At 40.1% G+C, this 22,632-nt stretch overlaps 2 protein-coding genes across 2 annotated transcripts in view; both read left to right on the top strand.

Annotated features, from left to right (window-relative positions):
* abca7 (ATP-binding cassette, sub-family A (ABC1), member 7) overlaps positions 1 to 8,545 on the top strand; it is a 38,859-nt gene extending 30,314 nt beyond the window's left edge. Inside the window, exons 36-49 of the mRNA XM_016231853.1 lie at positions 242 to 419; positions 500 to 615; positions 819 to 963; positions 1,546 to 1,669; positions 1,776 to 1,905; positions 1,991 to 2,114; positions 2,188 to 2,250; positions 2,361 to 2,467; positions 2,643 to 2,784; positions 3,464 to 3,598; positions 3,712 to 3,815; positions 4,104 to 4,196; positions 6,410 to 6,653; positions 7,401 to 8,545. Coding sequence (XP_016087339.1) covers positions 242 to 419; positions 500 to 615; positions 819 to 963; positions 1,546 to 1,669; positions 1,776 to 1,905; positions 1,991 to 2,114; positions 2,188 to 2,250; positions 2,361 to 2,467; positions 2,643 to 2,784; positions 3,464 to 3,598; positions 3,712 to 3,815; positions 4,104 to 4,196; positions 6,410 to 6,653; positions 7,401 to 7,805 — 2,110 coding nt within the window. The 3' untranslated portion in view covers positions 7,806 to 8,545. The remainder of the gene's footprint in view (positions 1 to 241; positions 420 to 499; positions 616 to 818; positions 964 to 1,545; positions 1,670 to 1,775; positions 1,906 to 1,990; positions 2,115 to 2,187; positions 2,251 to 2,360; positions 2,468 to 2,642; positions 2,785 to 3,463; positions 3,599 to 3,711; positions 3,816 to 4,103; positions 4,197 to 6,409; positions 6,654 to 7,400) is intronic.
* A 646-nt stretch (positions 8,546 to 9,191) lies between these two features.
* The window catches only part of r3hdm4 (R3H domain containing 4), a 19,629-nt gene continuing 6,188 nt past the window's right edge, over positions 9,192 to 22,632 (top strand). The window contains exons 1-7 of the mRNA XM_016231852.1: positions 9,192 to 9,356; positions 10,151 to 10,305; positions 10,683 to 10,801; positions 10,875 to 10,989; positions 19,335 to 19,420; positions 19,538 to 19,623; positions 20,876 to 20,931. Coding sequence (XP_016087338.1) covers positions 9,313 to 9,356; positions 10,151 to 10,305; positions 10,683 to 10,801; positions 10,875 to 10,989; positions 19,335 to 19,420; positions 19,538 to 19,623; positions 20,876 to 20,931 — 661 coding nt within the window. The 5' untranslated portion in view covers positions 9,192 to 9,312. The remainder of the gene's footprint in view (positions 9,357 to 10,150; positions 10,306 to 10,682; positions 10,802 to 10,874; positions 10,990 to 19,334; positions 19,421 to 19,537; positions 19,624 to 20,875; positions 20,932 to 22,632) is intronic.

Here is a 22,632-nt window from a genome sequence, read left to right as displayed (position 1 = left end):
CTGTGAACAGTCCAGGCAGGCATGCAGAATGAGTCAGTAATCTGAATCGAGATCCCAAGCAACAGTCCCAAAACTCTTAATAGAGCAAGCCGCTGGCCAGCTAACGCAGATAAACTTAGCAAACTGGAAAATCACTGTGCAGAAAAGAAAACATGGAAAGACTGTGAATGAACTACTGTTTAGCGAACTGTAGCAAAAATGAAAATATGTCAATGCTTTTCTCTCTCTCTGGTCTTTGCAGGATGACCACCTCAGTGGACGTTCTGGTTTCCATTTGTGTTATTTTCGCCATGTCATTTGTTCCTGCCAGTTTTGTCCTGTTCCTTATTGAGGAACGGGTCAGTAAATCAAAACACCTGCAGTTTGTCAGTGGAGTGAAGCCCATCCTGTACTGGACCACCAACTACCTATGGGACATGGTCAGTTCTGCAAGTTTGATGTGGCTGTGAAATATCTTAAAATGGTTATTCAAATTGATTTAATGTTTGTTGTGTTGTAGCTGAACTATACAGTACCAGCTACTATGGTGGTCTTCATCTTCATCAGCTTCCAGCAAGAATCATATGTATCTGAGAAGAATCTGCCTGCACTGGTGCTCCTACTCTTGCTGTACGGGTGAGAAATGATTATATCACTGGAGATTTACGTAGTTAAATGACTCTTCAGCTGATTAGTGCATTTACTAACCTTGCTGACAAAAATAGCTTATGTTTTGTTTTGGTGGTCCCCAGCATGGGATTCTGGAGTGCTGGTGGAGTTTTACCAGCTCTAACCAGCATACAGTAAATGTGTGTGTTGTTTGTTTGTCTCTGCTGCAGTTGGTCTATCACCCCACTCATGTACCCAGCCTCCTTCATCTTCTCCGTCCCCAGCACTGCCTACGTGGTCCTCACCTCCATCAATCTCTTCATCGGCATCAACGGCAGCGTTGCCACCTTTGTCCTGGAGCTCTTTATCGATGAGGTGAGGGACGTAGATCACACAGATGCTTAACGTGGTTAATGCATGTACAACATGTTTCAGGACCAATATCCTTAGTTTTGAAAATAAAAATTAAGTCTAAAGCTAAAATTAAGTCTAAATGAACTCTTATGCTCACCAACGCTACTTTTTAAAAAATTTACAAAAAAATTCAGTAAAAAAAACTAATATTGTGAAATATTATTGCAATTTAAAATAACATTTTTAAAATGTCATTTATTCCTGTGATGCGCAGCTGTATTTTCAGCAGCATTACTCCAGTCTTTAGTGCCACATGATACTTCAGAAATCATTCTAATATGCTGATTTGCTGCTCAAGAAACATTTCTCATTGTTACCAATGTTGAAAACAGTTGTGCTGCCTAATATTTTTGTGGAAACTTTGATATTACTGACCCTAAACTTTTGAACGCTCATTTTTTGCTTCACAAAATATAAAAACAAAAACAGCATTCAATAAAAAAATCTTGAATAAATAACAAAAATGTAAAAATAAAATGTAAACAAGTCAATAAGACTTTTTATCTGTCCTTTATTATATTTTCGTGTTTCATGTGTACTCAGCATTTGAATGAGGTTAACAGAATCCTGAAGAAGGTCTTCCTGATCTTTCCACACTTCTGTCTGGGTCGAGGTCTCATTGACATGGCCAAGAACCAGGCCATGGCAGACGCATTTCAGCGGCTGGGTACTTTTACAAAGAGCTCTCTCACTGATAAACCAATATTTCTGCAATAGGCATGAACAACTGTGAGATTTAAATATGAATTCATCCTTTTTGTGGATGTCAATAGGAACCAAACAGAATCTGGAGCCTTTATCCTGGGATTTTGTAGGGAAGAACTTGTTTGCCATGGCAGTGGAAGGAATTGTGTTCTTCATCTTCACTGTTCTCCTGCAGTATAAATTCTTTGTTAATTTAAGGTACGTTTGTATGTTTGAATATCGTGATATTGAATAAATCAACACATACATACGGCTGTGTTCCTGATAAAGATTTTCCCTTCAGCCGATGGTCTGGCTTTGTGCTGCCCCCCCTGGGCACGGAGGATGAGGACGTGGCGAGAGAGAGAGACCGCGTGAAGAGCGGTAGAGCTGTGGGAGACATTCTCATCCTCAAAGACCTTAGCAAGGTACAGACGCACACCAAACACCAGCTGTAAAAGATCTACTCAAGGGTAAAATACTGATTCTTTGTGTCTGTAGGTATACAAGGCAGGCAGGAAGCCAGCAGTGAATCGGCTTTGCTTGGGCATTCCTCGGGGAGAGGTAACTAGAGTTGCATATACCAGAGCTCTCTTGGAAACATTTATACTGGTACATTGTTTTTCAGTTGCGATAGTTTAAATTGCTGCAAGTGTTTTCTTTTCCCATTGCAGTGTTTTGGTCTTCTTGGTGTTAACGGGGCTGGGAAAACCTCAACCTTCCGCATGCTTACAGGAGACACTCGCATCACTTACGGAGAAGCATTTCTTAGCAACCACAGGTTAGACCCTCATCATCACATGCGAAAACATGTCATGAACATTATAGCAATAATTACATGGTTATTCTTACCATAGCATAATTATTATCGGTGTTTCCTACTTTTACTTGCTATTTACTGTATCTTGACAACTACCTACAACACCCTAACATTACCAAGCATTCGTTTTATTCAGCGTTCTTACAGAAATGGAGAAAGTTCATCAGCTGATGGGCTACTGTCCTCAGTTTGATGCCATCAGTGACCTGCTGACGGGACGAGAGCATCTAGAGTTCTATGCTCGCCTCAGAGGAGTGCCAGAAGCTCATGTTGCAAAGGTACAGGATGCTGCAAAAATATAATGATTTTTTAAATTATTATTATTATTATTAAAATGCAGTCTGAGCATATCATACTAAATATAAAGCTTGTTTCCAAGCTTGTGTCATACTAAATTATAAGATTGTTTCAAATAGACCCTCAGGGCTTAAAGGAATAGTTCACCCAAGAATGAAAATTTGGAGAGAAAAAATGTACGCACCCTCAAGCCATCTAATATGTAGATGAGTTTGTTTCATCATCAGAACAGATTTTGATTAATTTAACATTGCATCACTTGCATTACAAGGGTGCCGTCAGAATGAGAGTCCAAACAGCTGATAAAAGCATCACAAGAAATCCACACCACTCCAGTCCATCATTTAACGTCTTTTGAAGTGAAAAACATAAAGACTACAAACCAATTTTCACTTGTAATAGTTGAACAGCTTCAGCTGACAGACACCTCATCTCTTTTTCTAGTAATTATATATGCATATATAGTTAAAATTCATGGTTGGCTCCACATTATTTGGTAGGTAGGGGTGTGAGACCCATTCTAAAAGCCACAGATATTGCGTTGTGTTCAGGTGCAACTTTTTGGCCCAGACGCAGGCTACGTGAGGGGTCACCACAGTCAACTTTTGTCTCATAAGCACTATAGTTAGCTTTTAGTTATTTTTTATGCCTGTCCTGTAGGTGGCGCAGTGGGGAGTGCAAAAGCTTGGCCTGAGTCAGTATGCTGAGCGAGAGGCTGGTGGTTACAGCGGAGGAAACAAGCGTAAACTCTCCACCGCCATTTCTCTCATTGGAGCTGCACCTGTCATATTCCTGGTATGTTTGTACCATCACACTTAAGAGGTAGTTTTACTAAATCTTACTGACTTGGAGCTGTTATATTACCTGACTGTAAATGGTGTTTTTCCACTCTCATCTTTGATTTTCAGGATGAGCCAACAACTGGGATGGACCCGAAGGCCAAGCGCTTCCTTTGGAACTGCATCCTTAGTGTGATCAAAGAGGGACGATCTGTCATTCTCACCTCCCACAGGTAAAGGAAGCTATTACAGTTTCATATGAGTAGCCACAATGGATCCCTTAGACCGGGATCTGTCTACTTAGACAAAGAGACCACATGACTGATATGTACAATGACTAACCACAGTTTATTTTGTTTTTAAGTGACGTTTAGTAAATCTGATCTGAATATAGTTTTTTTTTTTTTTTTTTGATTTCTCTAACAAAAGTTTGACAAATTTAGGGTATACAAATGTTCAGGTCTAACCTCTGTGCATTCCTGAATTACTCTCCTGCTTTGGTGGTTCTGCTGTGTTTGCAGTATGGAAGAGTGTGAGGCTCTGTGCACCCGTATGGCCATCATGGTGAATGGCAGGTTCCAATGTCTGGGCTCAGTTCAGCACCTGAAGAACAGGTAACACTAACTTACTTCATACTGTTCAGTATATACTGTATATTACATACCGTTTTAAAAATAGGATGTGAAGCAGTATACAGTATAAAACAATAAACTGTAGAATGCCTCATTTTTGTTATATGACCTTTCTATATTGCATGTTTAATTCAGCATCAGAAATAAATCTTTATTTGTAGTCAGATTAAATAGTCAGATAAAGTGAGATTCAAGAAATTGTAGATTATAAGAGCAATGTTAAAAAGAAAAGAAAATTGTGTCTGATGTCACTTACAGTTCAACCATCATGATGGAGTGCATACTTTTTCAGCAGTCTTGGTTAGGATAAAAAAAAAAAAAACTTTATTTAAAGGGGTCATATGATGCGATTTCAATTTTTCCTTTCTCTTTGGAGTGTCACAAGCTCTTGGTGCATAAAGAAGATCTGTAAAGTTGCAAAGACTAAAGTCTCAAATCCAAAGAGATATTCTTTATAAAAGTTAAGAGTCAGCCACACCTACCTAAAACGCCTCGTTCTAACACGCCCCCACATGTCTACATCACTATGTGGGAAGATTTGCATAACGCCACCCAAATGTTCACGCAAAGAAAGAAGGCGTAACTTTTATTCTCGCTGTAGTATTGTTGCCGCCGCCATGTCGTGAAGACGCTGTGTGTTTCGTTGTGAAAGCGAAACTACTTTGTTTGGTCTTCCAAAAGAGGTCGATTCATCATGCCTGGAGCTGATCCGTGCTGGTTGCTGAGGAAATACAACAACTTTGCGCTGTGGATCACCGGATCGACTTTCACCATGGACGAAGCGGAGTCCAGCCTCTTCGTCGAATCCGCCGGCCGCTCCGTTCTCAAGCCCAAGCTCCGCTCACTCTAGCCCCCGGCCTCCGCTCACTCTAGGCCACCGTGTGTGACGCTGTGTTTCGTTGTGAAAGCGAAACTACTTTGTTTGGTCTTCCAAATATGGACACGACTAGAAATCAGTGGTTAAGTTGTATTTACAACACTGTTCCAGAACACTTCAACCCAAATATTCAGATGTGTGCAGCACATTTTATGGAGGACTGTTTCCTGATCCTGGTAGAGTAGACTACAAAACCGGCTGTTCTGACTCACAGACTGTGAACTTTAAATATAAAGTTTTTTATATTTAAAGAATTTGCCACTGATGATTCAAACGTGAGTTTTGGGCAGTGTAGATTAGCGCTTGTTGTTTGTCATTTCTCCGATCACAAATGCAGACAGGGTTTTATGTTTACGCGGCGCGATGCAACGCAACGCGTAAAAAGACAGTATAAGTTATTATAATCCATAATTATGTTCCCACTGGGTGCAACGAATGCCTTGTTTATAATGGGTTTTCATGTTTTTGAATCATCGCTCCGGCCTGACAGGGCATCATCACTGTATGGGAAGGGGCGTAACATTTCCGTCACACGCTTGAGGGATTCGGCCAATCACAACGCACTGGATAGCTGGCCAATCACAGCACACCTCGCTTTTCAGAGCGATGAGCTTTGTAAAAATCGACGCGGTTCAGAAAGGCGGGGCATAGAGGAGAAACAATAATGTACAGTATGTGGAAAATAATGTGTTTTTTTTTACTTAAACCACATAAACACATTTCATTACACCAAATACACAAAATAATGTTCTTTTTAGCAACATCCTATGACCCCTTTAAGAGTTACGAGCCATTAACCAAACTAACCAGCTTTGAGGTCAATCACAAAATTACAAACTTTGATTTGAAGTGAGAAACATATTTAGAAAAATGATAAAAAGGTACAAGACTTTATACTTGATGACTTTAATGAGGGAAATGTTTATATTCTTATGAAATCTATAGAGCAATAAGTTACTTGATTTATATATATAAAATCATGGGTATTGTAGTTTTTCACCAGGAATTCAGCAGCAGTCTGTCTTTAAAGGTTTATAAGTTATCGGTTAAAATCAGTTCCCCTGTGGAGAAAATGAATGGGATTTTTTACTTATGGTGCCTGGCTGTTGCACTCTATGGAAATTAAAATGGAGTTGAGTTCATTGCCTCATAGAATGAAGAATTAGGAACTTTCTAGGAACTTTGTTCTCTGGTTGTATAATGCACATTTAACGGAAAATACAGTGTATACAGCAAAACTATTATAAGATGTATGCAGGTCCTAATATGTGGCAATGAACATGTTTTCATTTAATTTCCTTTTTGTCTTTCCTACTAGGTTTGGAGACGGTTACACAATTATCCTTCGTTTGTCCACCCCGTCTGCAGAAACATGCCCGGTGGACACCTTCATCCATAACTCCTTCCCTGGGATCCAACTGAAGGAGAGACATCAGAATGTTCTCCAGTACCAGCTGCCATCACAAACCTGTTCGCTCGCCTGTGTCTTTGAGGTTCTGTCAAATAATTATGAGGAGCTGGGGATAGCTGACTACTCAGTGTCACAGACTACACTGGATCAAGTAAGAGTACAGTGCTGACAGAGCCAAACCTCCCTATATACGCAAAATACGCAAGCTGCGTAGGACCCCCGAAACACCAGGGGGCCCCCTTGCTCTCAAAGATGATTTAATTTTAGTTTCGTTTTTGAATTTGGCCAGCGGTTATGAAAACATGAATGATCATTTCTTTTAATGCAGTGCGCTGTCGCCCTTTCTACGTAAAAATCAGTCAAATCATGTAATGTGAATGTCGTACAGTCTTGCTCGAGACTAAAAAAAAACGAGTTGAAAGTGTACCGAGCCACGGAAGAGACACTGTTTCTCGAGCGCGATTCGAGACGGAGTGAAACACGGACAAATGCGTTTCATTTATTCCCCACCAACCCCATGACACAGTTTTGCGTAGGGCCCCCAGAAGTCTAGGATTGACACCGAGTGCTGAGACTATATTCCAAAACCTATAGTAAACAGCCTTGCTGTCTATATAGGCAGCTCCCTTCTATGAAGCACACTATCATGGCATAAACATGTCTGACAAATAGCTATTCTCTTCTCAATAGACTCGACTCACTATTGATTTCAATAGAATTTTGCATTAACATGTTGCTAAGCTAACAAGACAATACCCTAATAAGCATAAAATACATAGCACAAAAATATTGGGTAGTCCATTTTAAATGAATATGAACTACATTTAACTGATTCTTTCCAGTGTTGGAGTTACTCTTGGGCTTGTAACTCAGAACTAAGAGTGTTTTCCTCCTGCAGGTGTTTGTTAACTTTGCTAAAGAGCAGACAGATGAAGATCAGCTCAGGGAGGTCACGGTGAACGGTGGAGGATCCGTGGCAATTCAAGCCAACAGACCTCAGCGGCCCACGGACCTCAAACTGGAGAAATCCAGCAGGTCTTCCACACCACGCTCTACTTCAGCACCTTCTACAGATAAAGCTACTCGCTCAGCACAGACCCCCGAGCCTTCGTTTAGTGGTTCAAAAACCAAAAAGATTCAATCAAACAGTCCGTCAGTCTCAAAACAGCAACAGCAGATCCGGATGGAACCTGTTGGTGAGGCAGCAAACGGATCAAACCCCCATGAAGACCAGACTCCTGGGAAAAAAGACCCATCCATGTTGTTTATTGTCAGTACTAAAACGCAGGAAAGCAAAGTGTAAAAATACAAAGACATTTGGAACTGAACAGTCATGATGCGGATCACCAGTGAGTCATTTTTCCTAAATATTTGGTGCCTAGTTTACTTGTTTTCTTCCAAAATTTTAAAAGCAATCAATTAATGATTCAGATTGGCTCTCCTGGTAATTCTGCAATTCCTCATTGATAGTATGTCTAGTTCTTACTCTGAAACTTGAAGATAACGCATGGCATCATGTATGTGTTTTGGCAGGAAATCTTTTTCCCAGACCTCTTTATAAATTATGCATATTTTCATGATGTCAGTTGCACTTCCTTATGGTATTTGCTTTGTGCAAGCCAATTTGGATATGATTTTTCCATTTTTTTTTACGTTGTAACAAACCTCTTTATTTCTACATGTATGTTGAGGTCAAATGTGCAGTGCAGAGATGGTATCAGACACAAAAACTGCCTTCATGTGTTTTTATTTATTTCCTGATTTTTGAATGGTTTTATGTTTATTTGTCTTCTCTCTCTGATGCACTTTAGCTTAAAACAATTCTAATATTGGAGTCTGGATTATCACTGTATCTCTTCACTGCAATGTAGCTCGTTTTTTATGTTGTATTTATTGTATGTACATACCGGAGATATTATGTATGAAATCACTGAAATGAAGTTCGAATGGGAAGTTTGTAATCTTCCTAATGTGCATGATGCTGGATGTTAAAATGCTGGGATATTTATATGCAAATCTATGTATTAATAAATATCTGGGTGCTGTGCAGATCTTTGGTGTGTGCACATTGTTTTACAAAAACACTGCCTTGGGTAAAAGAAAAAAAGAAGTATTAGTGTCATTTTTAATCAGTTAACACAGTAACTAAACAAAAAAATCATAAAAGGGATTTATTTTTAAAGTTGCATGTACAACGTGTATCTTGTTGTCATTTACCAATCTGGCAGTAAGTGAAAATCTAAATCTGAATAATAACATTTAATTTTGTACAGATATTTAGTACTAATTGTTCATTTAGGCTATTATTAAAAATTTTTTTTATATCAAATTGATTTTACACAGCATTAACTTGATATGTTGATACCTTGACAACGCCTTCACATATAATAAAATACCTAAATACAGTACTGTAAATGGCTTTCTTTTATAATTATTATACAGTTTTTATGATCTCATATTGAAATAGTACATTGAGTATTTGTACTTGTAACACTTCAAGAATATTTATAATTAACTAGAATAGAAAACAAGTTGTGAAAAAGTTAAACTGGTTACCAGTTATACTCACTTTCTATTAAATGGTCATGTAAATGTTGAATCTATAATATCTCTCATGTAATATAATATAAATATAACTTGCGTCAAGTTGACGCGAAGGATGTTTATTGGCTGAAATGGTTGTCATGGCTGCAGGGTCGCCCAAGCTCCGCCCATTTCCCCTAGCATTAGCCGTTAGCAGCTGTTCTGGACCTGTTGTCCTTCTAAATTTCTGTCTTTGTCACTGTCGTGCTTTTGTGAGAGACTGTGAGATGGTTTTGTTAAATAGCAATAACAATGAGGAACAGGATTTAATGTAAGTCTATTTTTAGCCGGTGGCTAATGATCTGATTTGTCTCAGCACAGCTGTTTTTGCTAGCCGGTAATGCTCATTAGCCAAATATTGAAAAACAAACATCAGATACGTCTTTGCGTTCACTGTTGTACATTATTGAAATAAGTGATGTATTTGTTTGAAACTGTGGTCGCGGTGTAATGAGTGTTGATGCCATTTATGACAGGACATTTTATACAGTGACACAGCTGTAAGGTTATGATCGAAGTAAACTCTTAGAACAGAAACCGTATTTCGCAGCGGTGTATGTAAGTTATTTAGTCTTAAATATTTCTCATAATGTCTTATTCATTAGTGACCACGGGCAGCTTCTTCACTAAACGAGTAAAAAAAATCATACAAGATAAAACTCTTAAGACAAAACTAAAAATTGCATATGTTTTTGCAGAGATAAACTGTGACCTATTTTCATGGTAAAGCATCTGGCTTGTAGCTAGAGCTATAAATAAGTCACAGGAGTGGGTCTCCACTGAAGGAACTAGTTTCATTACAGCTATCCAGTGTGAAAGACTGCATTAAAATCCACTGATACATTATGGCAAATTCATTTAAGCGTGTGCAGGATCTTTTGCTGTTTTGCACATATGCATGTTTATAATTTTTGTAATTGACACCGATATCCCATCAACTACTGTTAGCCACATCGAGAATTTGATATATTTATTAATTAATGAACGAACGAACTGGGCAGAATAGGTTCTATGACATTTCATAAAGTGAAAACGAGACACATCTGATACCTGCTTGTCTTGCAGCCTGAATGAGCCACGCTGCTCATCTCTACCTAGCTCTCCTGCAAAACGTGTTTCTCCAGCCAAAAAGAAGCAGTTTTTTATTAACCAGGCCATTCGTAACTCTGACCTCACTCCCAGAGCCAAGGGCAAGAAGAGTCTGAGACGACAGGAAAACAGTAAGAATTTTGTTTTGTTCTCACACCAAACTCCAGAATGTGCAGATTTCTATTGCAATAAGTAGATTTTGTTCTTGAATTTTACAGAGCACATTTTGGTAAATGTAGAGAAAATGTGACTACACCTTGTTGTAGTTCAGTCAGTAGAGCATGGTGCTAGCAGCGCCAACAACATGGGTTTGTTTCCCAGGGAATGCATGAGCTGATATATATATTATATATATGTATATCTTGAATGCAGTGTGAGTTGCGTTGGATAAAAGTAATCTGCCAAATGCATCAAAATTAGAAAAGGAAAAAAAAAAGAAAAGGTTTGGAAAAAAGAGTTTTAGCTATATTTTGGAAACGTAATTTTTAACAACTCTGCTTCGGTGAAGCTCGTTTTCTGGACAATCTTTTGGAACGGGACGAGTGCTCTAAAGAGGATGGTGAAGGGCATGAAACAGCCTTGCCCACCATCTTCACTGAAGCCTGCACCAATGGAAACTATGTGGAGGTAAAGCAGGTTTCTTTAACTGCTCTGAGTTAAGGAATGTTTTGACTTGAAATCTCTCTCTCATGTCTCTCAGTACTGGAGTGATTTTATGAATCGTTCTGGGGAGGAGCAAGAGCGACTATTGGCTCTGCTGGAGGAGGAGGCCCAGAGGACCCACTCTGACAAGAGCCATAAAGACCAAAGAGAAGGTCTGACAGCATTTAAAGGCACAATATGTAATTTTCGCCTTTGTTCAAAATAAACAAAGAGACAAAGGCGTAGTTTGATGACGCCGTGACTGAGTGTGGAATCATTGGAGTTGTGGTCTTCATCCCCACAGCTGATGCAATCCGACGGGACTTGGGCAGAAATCATGTTCATGGATGAGCTAATGATTTATTAACGTAGTAGAATGAAGCAGGGTGAGGTTGAAAGCCGAGCAAAACGAGGCCGCTGAACGAGCGTGACACACGTACGGCTCTCGAAAGCAGCAGAGCTTTTATTATAACACAGTCGACCGCTTCTGCTTTTTCCAGTCGTGCGTATGTGAGGGAAAAAAAGCAGCACAGTTTTATTATACTAGATACAGGTGCATCTCAATAAATTAGAATGTCATGGAAAAGTTCATTTATTTCAGTAATTCAACTCAAATTGTGAAACTCGTGTATTAAATAAATTCAATGCACACAGACTGAAGTAGTTTAAGTCTTTGGTTCTTTTAATTGTGATGATTTTGGCTCACATTTAACAAAAACCCACCAATTCACTATCTCAACAAATTAGAATACTTCATAAGACCAATAAAAAAACATTTTTAGTGAATTGTTGGCCTTCTGGAAAGTATGTTCATTTACTGTACATGTACTCAATACTTGGTAGGGGCTCCTTTTTGAGTTGAATTACTGAAATAAATGAACTTTTCCACGAAATTCAAATTTATTGAGATGCACCTGTACATTTGAAAGTTCTGTTATAATGCTACTGTGCGGTCGTCACCGGTCTAATAAAGCGCACAACATATTAAAGCGTCTTTGGTGAAATCCAGGGGTTATGACGTCATTGGCAGGCAACACAATGACACTATAGACACGGCCCGTGTCACTAGTTAAAATTGCTTATTTCTCTGGATTTAAACATTCTTTGAAACATTTGGGATAATGTAAGTACACAAGTCAGCAAAATATATAACACTGTTCTAGTGGTTTTTGGATATTTTAATAAAACAAATCTTACATATTGTGCCTTTAATCACACAAACCCAATTTGCATCTAATAGGAAAGACAGTTGCACATCAGTTTATTGAAGAACATACATCTTAAACCTTGTTTATGCTTGATGTATTTGCTCTAGTGTAGACCACCTCTGACAGTGTGCACCTCAGGTGCCAGAGGCATTTATACTTCACATGCTCTTTGTTGCTTTAGTCCTATTGACTGATGGATCTAAACTGCACTCAAGCACTCAACTTTTGTTCAGTTTACATTTTAGATCTTCAAGATGTTCATTTAATCTAATTTCATCATAATGACATTGAACCCAAAAATGAAAATGCTGTCATCATTTACTCACCCTCATGTCATTTTAAACCCATATGACTTTTGTTTAACACAAATGAAGATATTTTTTAATATTCTCTCATCATTTTTGTCCATCCTTTGAAAGTCCATGCAACCAAAAATCTTCACACATCAAAATCATAAAAGTAATCCATATGAATTGAATAGTCACACAATCACTCTATATGATGAATAGGCTTAATATAGGCTTCATATATAACATGGACCAACACACATACAGTGGCATGCGAAAGTTTAGGAACCCCTTGCAGAATCTGTGAAAATGTTGTAGCAAATTAGCTCAAAAGGGAAATGTATATAAATAATTACAGTTAATTATGATTAATTACAATTATTTATATCAGCTGCCAGTAGTAACTGTAGCAGAATTAAATTGCCCTCAACTAATCTGTTCATCCAGCGAACATTCAGTGTAAGTTCATATCAACTCTAGGAAAGGGTATTTTCGTGACCACAGAAAATACTTTCCTACAGTATTAATGCATTAGAGCATGTAGTAAGGATCGAAATCGTAAAGGGACATTCATTTGCAAGGCAGAATCAGAAACTCATGTAATTTGTGCACAAGAGTTTTATTAACTAAACACTAACACAAACTAGTCTAACAAACAAACAATCATTCATACATAGGAAAGGGCAAATGAAGCTTGATGAATGAAACCATCAGGAAAAACCAGAGAATGAAGCTATGAAAAGAGTCAGTTAACCATCTGAGTGAAACCATCAGTGCCGTTTTAGAACGGGGTATACAGCTTATACTAAACCTGTTTTGTTTAGTTAAATGTACGATACTTGCATTGCCTTGGCCTTTAACGAGTGTACGGATGCAGTCTTGGATGAAGAACTGGCAGACGATCTGAATGAGTTCTACTGCAGGTTTGAAAAAACACCCCACACCCCCCCTGAACACCTCTCCACACAACTATTCACACCTCCAGCAACCCCCCTCTCCCCCACAACTGCAATTCAGATCAACGAAGACGAGGTGCGCCAGGTCTTCCGGAAGCAGAAAAGGAAAAAAGCACCAGACCCAGATTGTGTTACACCAGTCTGTCTGAAATCCTGTGCTGACCAGCTGGCCCCCATCTTCACACAGATCTTCAACAGATCACTGGAGCTGTGTGAATTGACAATAACTGTGGAACACACACTATACACTTATTTATCTAACACACATACTCAGTCTACATTTCAATTTGCACATAATATACCTGTACATACAACTGTCTATTGTTATATACCTGTACATACATTTGTCGATTTGTATATTTTTATTTTTTATTTACTTGTTCTAATTTTTATTTATTTTTTATTATCTCTGTTTTTTTTGTTCCGTCACTGTCATTCTGTTGCACTGTGGAAGCTTCTGTCACGAAAACAAATTCCTCGTATGTGTAAACATACCTGGCAATAAAACTCATTCTGATTCTGAAAGTCTTGATGGTTTGGAGGTTCGGTGTTGTAGGAGTCGCGATCACCTTTTTCCGGGTTTAAAGAGTGATGATCGCCATAGATGTTCTGACTCAATGGTGTTTGGGAGTTTCTTCCCAGTGGAAAGTAAAAAAGAGCTAAAAGAGACATCAGCTGAGATCCTAGGATCTTTGGTTAATGGAAAGTCAAGGCTAAAGCCTGGTGCAGACTTAAGAGTTGCAGAAGCGTTCCAGCTCACATCCTCATCTTCTCAGAATGTAACAGAACCGCAGACTGACTGGCTATGTGTTGGAGCCCACCGGGCACGCCCACACCGGCTCAGACTCTCAACACGGTCCGCAATCAGAAGGTTTTAGCAGAAGAAAACATGGGCGGAACATTGCGTGAGCCTTTTAAGGTCTGAGAAGATTCACGCCTCTCAGGATGGGCTTGTCCAATGAGAAAGGCTGAAATTCCAAGCGGGAGGTTGGAAATGCTGGGAAGTTTTATGACTCTTTGTGTGAGAGCATAATAATTTGCATATGGAACTCGATTGGGTGTTGATGCAAAATTACTAAAGATTCTTAGAACACTAATATATTGCCTATGTACCCACATATAATATAAACGCTCATTTAGATCATCAGAAGACAAATTCAAAGAGACCAAACATGGTATCGGTGGGGTTACATTAACTAGTGATCTATCATAACACACACAAAACGGTATACAATTCAAAAGACAATATACAAGAACAGTAATGGTATACACTTTGTCCTGAGGAGATATGTGTTCATTCACAGAAAGGTTTTCCTATGAATTAATAAGAGAAGAGTCCATTTTTATGGACATTGTGTGTCTTTCCTAGGGGTAAATTAATTGTGAGTTGTGCTCTGCCCGCATTCCTTTGAGCAATAAAACTAGTGTTATCAGATGGTTTGTCTTTGGTTGTCATGGAACCAGAGGCCTGTTCTGCCCTTATGAGGTGTTAGTTGCATTTCGGGGGAAGGGTCCATAGACCCTCATAGTTGGCCCTTTGGTTAGGTAAAGGGGGCATTAGAGATTATTTGTTAAATATAACAAATAGTTGTGTGTCTGATTAGTCCAAATGCAACAATGTGAATAATTTCAACAAAATAAGAAAGATCATACAAAATGCATGTTATTTTTTATTTAGTACTATCCTGAGTAAGATATTTTACATAAAATATGTTTACATTTAGTCCACAAGAACAAAATAGCTGAAATTATTAAAATAGCCCCATAAAAAAGTTTGGGAACTCTTGGTTCTTAATACTATGTGTGGTTAACTGGATGATCCACGACTGTTTTTTTTTTTTTTGTGATGGTTGTTCATGAGTCCCTTGTTTGTTCTGAACAGTTAAACTGAGTACTGTTCTTCAGAAATATCCTCCAGGTCCTGCAGATTCTTCATTTTTCCAGCATCTTTTGCGTATTTGAACCCTTTCCAGCAGTGACTGTATGATTTTGAGATCCATCTTTTCACACTGAGGACAATTGAGGGACTCAGACACAAACTTTTAATAAAGGTTCAAACATTCACTGATGCTCCAGAAGGAAACAAGATGTATTAAGAGTGCAAGGGTGAAAACTTTTTAAATTTGAAAATCAAGGTACATTGTACTTAATTTGTCTTCCGGGAAACATGCAAGTATCTTCTGTTGCTTCCGAAGGGCAGTACTAAATGGAAAAATATGATATTTCAACAAAATAAGAAAAATGTGGACATCTTCATCCTATTCAAAAGGCTCTTAATGCATCGTGTTTCCTTCTGGAGCATCAGTGAATGTTTGAACCTTTTTTAATAGGTGTGTTTGAATCCCTCAAAATCATAGTCACTGCTAAGTCGTACTTCTCACATCTATCCACACAAACGGAGGGAGACCCCCTTGTGGTAAGCACTGCCGGTCATAAGAAGTGGGAACGCGAGAAGCGATATAGCCCATCAACTTCAACCGTTATAATACTGTGAGGATCATAGCCAGGGAAGTGGGACGCGAGCCGTGGAATAGCCCACCATCTCCGCATACTTCTCACATCTGTGCACACAAACGGAGGGAAAAATCCCTCCCTACACTATCACACAGTAAATTATAAGAAGTGGGAACTGCCCATCTACTTCAAACCATATAATACTGTGAGGATTACAGCTGAGGAAGTGGGACTCGAGCCGCGGAATAGCCCACCCTTCTCACATATATCTCACAGTGTTAAGCGCAATACAAAAGGGGAAGCGCCCTGCCTTATTACATAACAGATTAAGAAGTGGGAATGCAAGCTGCAATACTGCCCATCTTCTCAACACATCTCACAGTCTTGTGCAGTACGGAGGCAACCTGCCTCATCCCATTTACTTGAAAATAAGAAGTGAGAAGCAAGAAAAGATTCTGCCCAACTTTCTAAACCCATAACACAATTCGTATAACAGAGAAAATAGCTGAAGGAGTGGGACACGATTCACGGAATAGCCCACGTTCCTCAACACATCTCACAGCCTAACACCGATACAACGGGAAAGTTGTACTGGCAAAACTATGAATTGAAATTAGGGACTGATCCCCACTACATGACAAAATTGTAGTAGAAGAAAGAATATGTTTCAAGTTGCAAATTACAACATAAAGTTGCAAAAATGAAATCAGCATTCAACTGCGGCTAGTAAAGGGCTTTATTTAACAAAAGCTAACAGTAAATCAAATCAAAGCCTTGGACTCAGGGCTTTGGCTTGCCTTTCTTGGCTTCGATAACTTCCCTGAAGTCCTGTCTGCCTTGAGCGAGGTCGCTGCCCAGCGCCCCGACTCCTCGGAGGCGGGGCTCTCGCAGCTACACTTGCCTTCTGACTCTGCCGCCAACTGGGCCGGCGGCAGGCTCAGCTTCAGGTGGTTGACCGAAAGGATGCCACCTACGGCGAGGGATGTAGTGCTCAAACGCCGCTGACTTAACCTTCGCCTCCCTGAACTTATGGACTACTGTCTCAACATCAGCTCAGAAAAGCCAGGCAGGTAAAACCGGGGCATCAAGGAGAAAAGACCTGTCCTTCTCCTTTAGCCCTGACAGGTTACGCCATAAATGCCTCTCCATGACAATGAGTGCCACAATTGAGCGGCCGATGGCACAAGCCGCTTGCTTGGTTGCACGGAGAGCAAGATCACATGAGCGGCGGAGCTCCTCGATTTCAGCAGGAGCCACGCCCCCCGCCACATCAGCGTCCTTTAGCAGATCCGCCTAGTAAGCCTGCAATACAGAGATTGCAGGGTACCGCCCGCCTGCCCAGCCACCACGTATGCCTTGCCCACGAGCCTAGATGTAAACTGGTATGGCTTCGAAGGCAAGGTAGGAGCCCTCCACAAAGATGCCTGGGGAGCAGCGAGATAACCCGCAAGGGATTCCTCCATCTGAAGCATCTTTGTGTACCCGCTGTCTTCCAACCCCTTCACATTAGCATAGTTTGACTTGTTAGTGGGAAAGACGCAGGCAGAAAAATGATTCCTCCATGACCTCAACAGCTCGCTGTGAAGCTCAGGGAGTAATGGAAGGCTCGGAGGGGAGCGTTTATGACCTGCTAGGAAGCGCTCATCCAGACTGCTACTAGACGCACGTTCCTTTATCTCCGCCGACCAGTCCAGGGTTAGCCTGGCGGTGGCGCAGGTCATGACTTCCAAGAGTTCCCCATACGCGGGTGACGAGGAGGAGGCGGTTTGTGATGTAGCCTCTGCCTCAACTCCTGTCACGTCCATCTCCTCTGAGCTAGACCGGCCGAGTAACATGCTCTCTGCCAGATCGGAAGAAACCGTAGACCAGGCTTCCAGATCCGGTTTGAGAGCAACAGAGCTGGCGACCGAGGATTGGGATAGGGAGAGACCCATCCCAAGCTCGTCAGCCAGATCTAACTGCGAGCCCCATGAGTGCAGACAGCGCTCTGCCTTCGGCAGTAGCGGGTCCAGCACCACGAGGCGCAGACGCTTGGCTTCCACCCTCTGTAAACAGAGCTAAGCGGGAGCGCAGCTGTTTCACTGTGAAACGATCACAATGGGCACCTCGTGAGCCCACCGTGCATGCTGTGCCCCAAGACACACCACACATAGCTCATGAGAATCGCTAGGTGTGATGTACCTTTCACACGATGGGACACATCTTTTAAAACTGCGCTCACTCATGCTTTACCTTTCTTTTTTTTTTCAAACGTTCTGTCACACAAGTACACAAACAAAAGGCTCCTGAAGACAAGAAGCTGATGACGTGTACTACAGGTGCCCTTTTATACTCTTGGTCGCACCAGTAACACATCATAGGCCAATGTCAAGTTCATTGTCGTGTTTCCACATGCACTTCAGACACCGGTCACATTGAGAGCGTTCCCCAAAGTGTCCTCTAGGGGACGCAGTGTGAGTTCCCATTCGATAGGGAACAAGGGACTCATGAACAACCATGACAAAACAAACAAAAAAAAGTTGTGGATCATCCAGGTAACCACACACAGTATTAAAGGTAGGGTAAGTGATTTCTGGTAGCCAATGTTGATATTTCAAATCACCAAAACAAACACGCCCTTACCCCAAAAGGGTCTCGCCCCTATTTTGATAGATCCGCCCCACACATACATAGTTGTAGGGAATGACAATACGATTGCAGATGAACAAACAAGCAAACATGACACACAAGCATATTCAAGCATATATTAGTTCTGTAAAACAAAGCAAAACCAATATTACTCACCTATCAAGAAGAAACAAAGCAACCTCGGTGTCCGATCGCAGGCCTTCCCGCTCCTTGAGTTCTCTCCAGCGCTGGAAAGCTGATCCGATATTTACACGGGTCCTACTTCTTGCCTTATCGTAATCCTTCTTTTGTTCTGCAGACGTTATCCTCTTTTGTTTTTTATCCACCATCTCTATCTTTCTGTCGTCGCTCGGCTCGGCTCTTGTCCGTCCTGTGCACTGAGTGCTCTCTCCTCCCCATCATGAGTAGACCTTACTGCTGATTGGTACTCGGCCCGACTCAGTTTTCTAAAGCGTTTTTGAAAAAATACATACCCCACCTTTAAGAACTAAGGGTTCCCAAACTTTTCAATGGGGTTATTTTAATAATTTCAGCTATTTTATTCTTGTGGACTAAATGTAAACATTTTTTATGTAAAATATCTTACTCAGGACAGTACTAAATAAAAAATAACATGCATTTTGTATGATCTCTCTTATTTTGTTAAAATTATTCACATTTTCACAGATTCTGCAAGGGGTTCCCAAACTTTCGCATGCCACTGTACATAGAGCACATAAGTTATGGTTAACGGAAGCTCATCCATGCTTGTTTGACCTTCACAAACCTAAATAGAAATTGGAAATAAAATGCTATGATATTTTAACGTGTATATTAACGTGTCAGAACACTCATCCAAACTACAAAAAGTGTTTTGCTTGTGCCACAGTATTTGTCTCTGTCAGTATCAAAAATTACACACTTCATCTTTATTAATTCAATGGGCAGATTATTTCTTATTATATTTGACATGTTAGTGACAGTCATCCTCCTTTCTTTTAAGCAGTGAATCCTGCCTTCAGCGCTCAGGAATGTTTTCGGAAAGTTGATCGGCGGCTGCGTGTGACGCTGAGACGCAGACAGATTCCCATGGTGACTCTCTTTGTCATTTGCTTGATCTTTATCTTTTATTCCCCCTATATCACTTTCTCCTGTCCTGTCATTCTTTTTTTCTGCCTGATATCTGTTCTGCCATTTCCTCTGTTTAAGGGAGTGTTGGAGGGTCTGGAGTCCAATCTGCTGGGATTCTTCATGGCACATCCACACTCAATTTACATAACCAAACTCAGCAGCAGGTGCACAAACTACCACAGTTAATGCATCTCTCACTTCCAAAGACTAATTCAGACCACTACTAACTAGTATACATGCATGCTCGAGATGTTGTTTCAGAAATTGAAAGAAATTATCAGAGGCGGACAAAGTACACCTCTCCATTACTTGAGTGAAAGTACAGATACTGCTGGTCAAATATTACACCATTACAAGTAAAAGTTGTAAAGACAGAGTTTTACTTAAGTAAAAGTACAGAAGTACTTGCTTTTAAAAGTACCAAAAGTACATTTCCTTTGTCAATGCACTGTTTTATTGTTGTATGTAATACTTGCAATACCTCTGAAGCAACTTACAATACAGTACACCTACTGAATACACTGACTAGCTTGTAGTATCTATATATATATATATATTATAATTATTTAACACCCCTACCCACCCCCACAAAAGCAGGATGGTAGTGATCTCACACAGCTCTGGACACATCTATGTGTAACCATTCATTCACATTTGAACAGAGTAGACAGTGAAATTGCTGTAAATACAGACTGATAAGGAAGAAAATCAAAAGATCAAACCTGCTTTAAAACCCAGCAACACAACTGTAGCTGTATAACTTTACAACAGAAACACTGCTTTAACAAAAAAGCAAAACAGCAAGACTTACTTGACATCAAAACAAACATTTTAAAAATGCTGTCTAATCGCTCTCGTGGTACTTTGATGTCACACACAGAACGGTCTGCAGTGCTGCTTCAGTGGCTGCAATACAACAAAGAGTGAAAAATTTAAGGGGGTCTGAATACTTTCCGTACCCACTGTATACCACAATATTAATTTCTTGTTATTGAATTGTTGTAAATAAATATCACATTTGGAACTGGTCAGTGTTCAAAAAATGCTGGGAAATCGCTTCATGTAGCCCCAAGAGTGATTACTGATAAACTGTAAAAAGAAAAAAAGAAAGTCACATTTAGAGAAGAAAAAAAATCACCCACTGACTTTCAAAGCTGCTGACGACTTTCTACTTCGAGGACCTTGATAGAAATGTAGTGGAGTGAAAAGTACAATATTTGTCTTTCAAATGTAGTGACGTTAAAGTTATAAGTTCCCAGAAAAAATAATACTCAAGTAAAGTACAGATACTCAAAAGTGTACTTAAGTACAATACTCAAGTAAATGTACTTAGTTACTGTCCGCCTCTGGAAATTATTATGTTAGTGTATGAATAGAGTGCCACGTTTTGATTTTGATGTATCTGTGTTTCTTCAGTTATGAGCGACTGCTGCTTCATGCTGTCTGTCAGTACATGGATCTGACCTCTGCTAGTGAGTGAACTTTTATATTATTCAAACATTGGAAATTTATGGTTGCTTTCTTATGAGGCTAGTGTGAATTTTGAATTTTTAAGGTTCCTAAGGATTTAAAGTTTATGTCAGTTATACACATTAAACCTGTTGTGGTTATGTTAAAATGAAAATTAATTTATAATCGGCTAGCATACAGTACTCTTCTGTCATTGATGTTACACTTCATACCACTAATACCGTACCAGTTTTTTGGAGGAGGACATTACAAAATCAAAATGCTAGCTTTGATCTAGTCTTTTAATTATCAATATTTTCAAAAACATTTTTTTAACATCCTGGCTTTACACTTTAACACCACTTACAATTTGAAATGGCCCCTCAAATATTGTGATATTTAACTTTACATTTTATTACAGTGGTTCTAAATCCTGGTCGTGGCGCACAGTAGGGTTGTGACGGTGAGGAAATTTTCCCACCGGTAAATCGACGTGTGACAACACCGGTATCACCGTTGGGGTGGGGGGTGTTAGTTCATTTGAGTTTCCCTCTGGTCTTCGCTTTCAGATGGCTTGTAAAAGTGCCAAGTGCATTTTACTTTCATTTTCAAATTAGCAGCAATTGAATTGTCGCAATTCGGCGTCAAGCAATTGTTCATTTGAGTTTTCCGTCTTTTCCTCTGATTTTGTGGCTTTCAAGTCGCTTGAAAAAGCACCATGCGCATTTTACATTCACTGTCAAATTGGCGGCAATTCAGCATTGATTCAATTCAAGCAACAACAACGTCAAACTCATAGAACTTTTATTAAAGGGGTCATATGATGCGATTTCAAGTTTTCCTTTCTCTTTGGAGTGTTACAAGCTGATTGTGCATAGATAAGATCCCTGAAGTTGCAAAGACTAAAGTCTCAAAACCAAAGAGATATTCTTTATCAAAGTTAAGACTCTGCCACGCCCCCCTAAAACGGCTCGTTCCAACACGCCCCCACATATCTACCTCACTATGTGGAAATATTTGCATAATGCGGCCCAAATGTTCACGCAAAGAAAGAAGGTGTGGTTTCAGTAACCGCAGTTAGTGTTGAAGCAGCATGTCAGGGAGACGCTGTGTGTTTCTAGGAGAAAGCAAAAGCACTTTATTTGGCCTTCCGAAAGTAGATGCATTTAGGAATCTTTAAGATTACTTACAACAGAACAGCGATGCATTTTATGGACGACCGTTTCGTGAACCTAGGAGAGGAGGTAATTCTGACTTTGCTATGACAAACTGGCTATTGACTGTTCAAATGCGAGTTTTGCGCATCGTGTGTGTGTGCATGCGTGCGTGTGAGTGCGCGCATGCGCGCGCGAGAGAGAGAGAGACAGACAGACAGAGACAGGGTCACATCACAGTGGAGTCAGCTGTCTTAACCGTGGCTTGTGTACTGCAAAAACATACCAGCTTCATCACTGTGTCTGTTCCCCTTTCACTCTGTCCCCCTTTCGGGCTCTGTCTACATTTATTTTGAAAGATGAAGCTGGCGATTATGGTAAGGGGCGTTACATTTGCGACGAGTGCTTGAGGTGTTCGGCCAATCACAATGCACTGGGTCAGCTGGCCAATCAGAGCAGACTGAGCTTGTCGGAAGGAGGGACTTTGTAGAAAACGAAGCGTTTGAGAGAGGCGGGGCATAGAGGACCTACAATAATGTACAGTATTTGAAAAAGAATGTGTTTTTTGAA

The sequence above is a fragment of the Sinocyclocheilus grahami genome, unplaced genomic scaffold, assembly GCF_001515645.1.
Source record: "Sinocyclocheilus grahami isolate Dianchi unplaced genomic scaffold, SAMN03320097.WGS_v1.1 scaffold400.1, whole genome shotgun sequence".
Lineage (NCBI taxonomy): Eukaryota > Metazoa > Chordata > Actinopteri > Cypriniformes > Cyprinidae > Sinocyclocheilus > Sinocyclocheilus grahami.
Note: the sequence above shows the minus strand (reverse complement) of the source record. Positions and strands in the feature narration are given on the sequence as shown.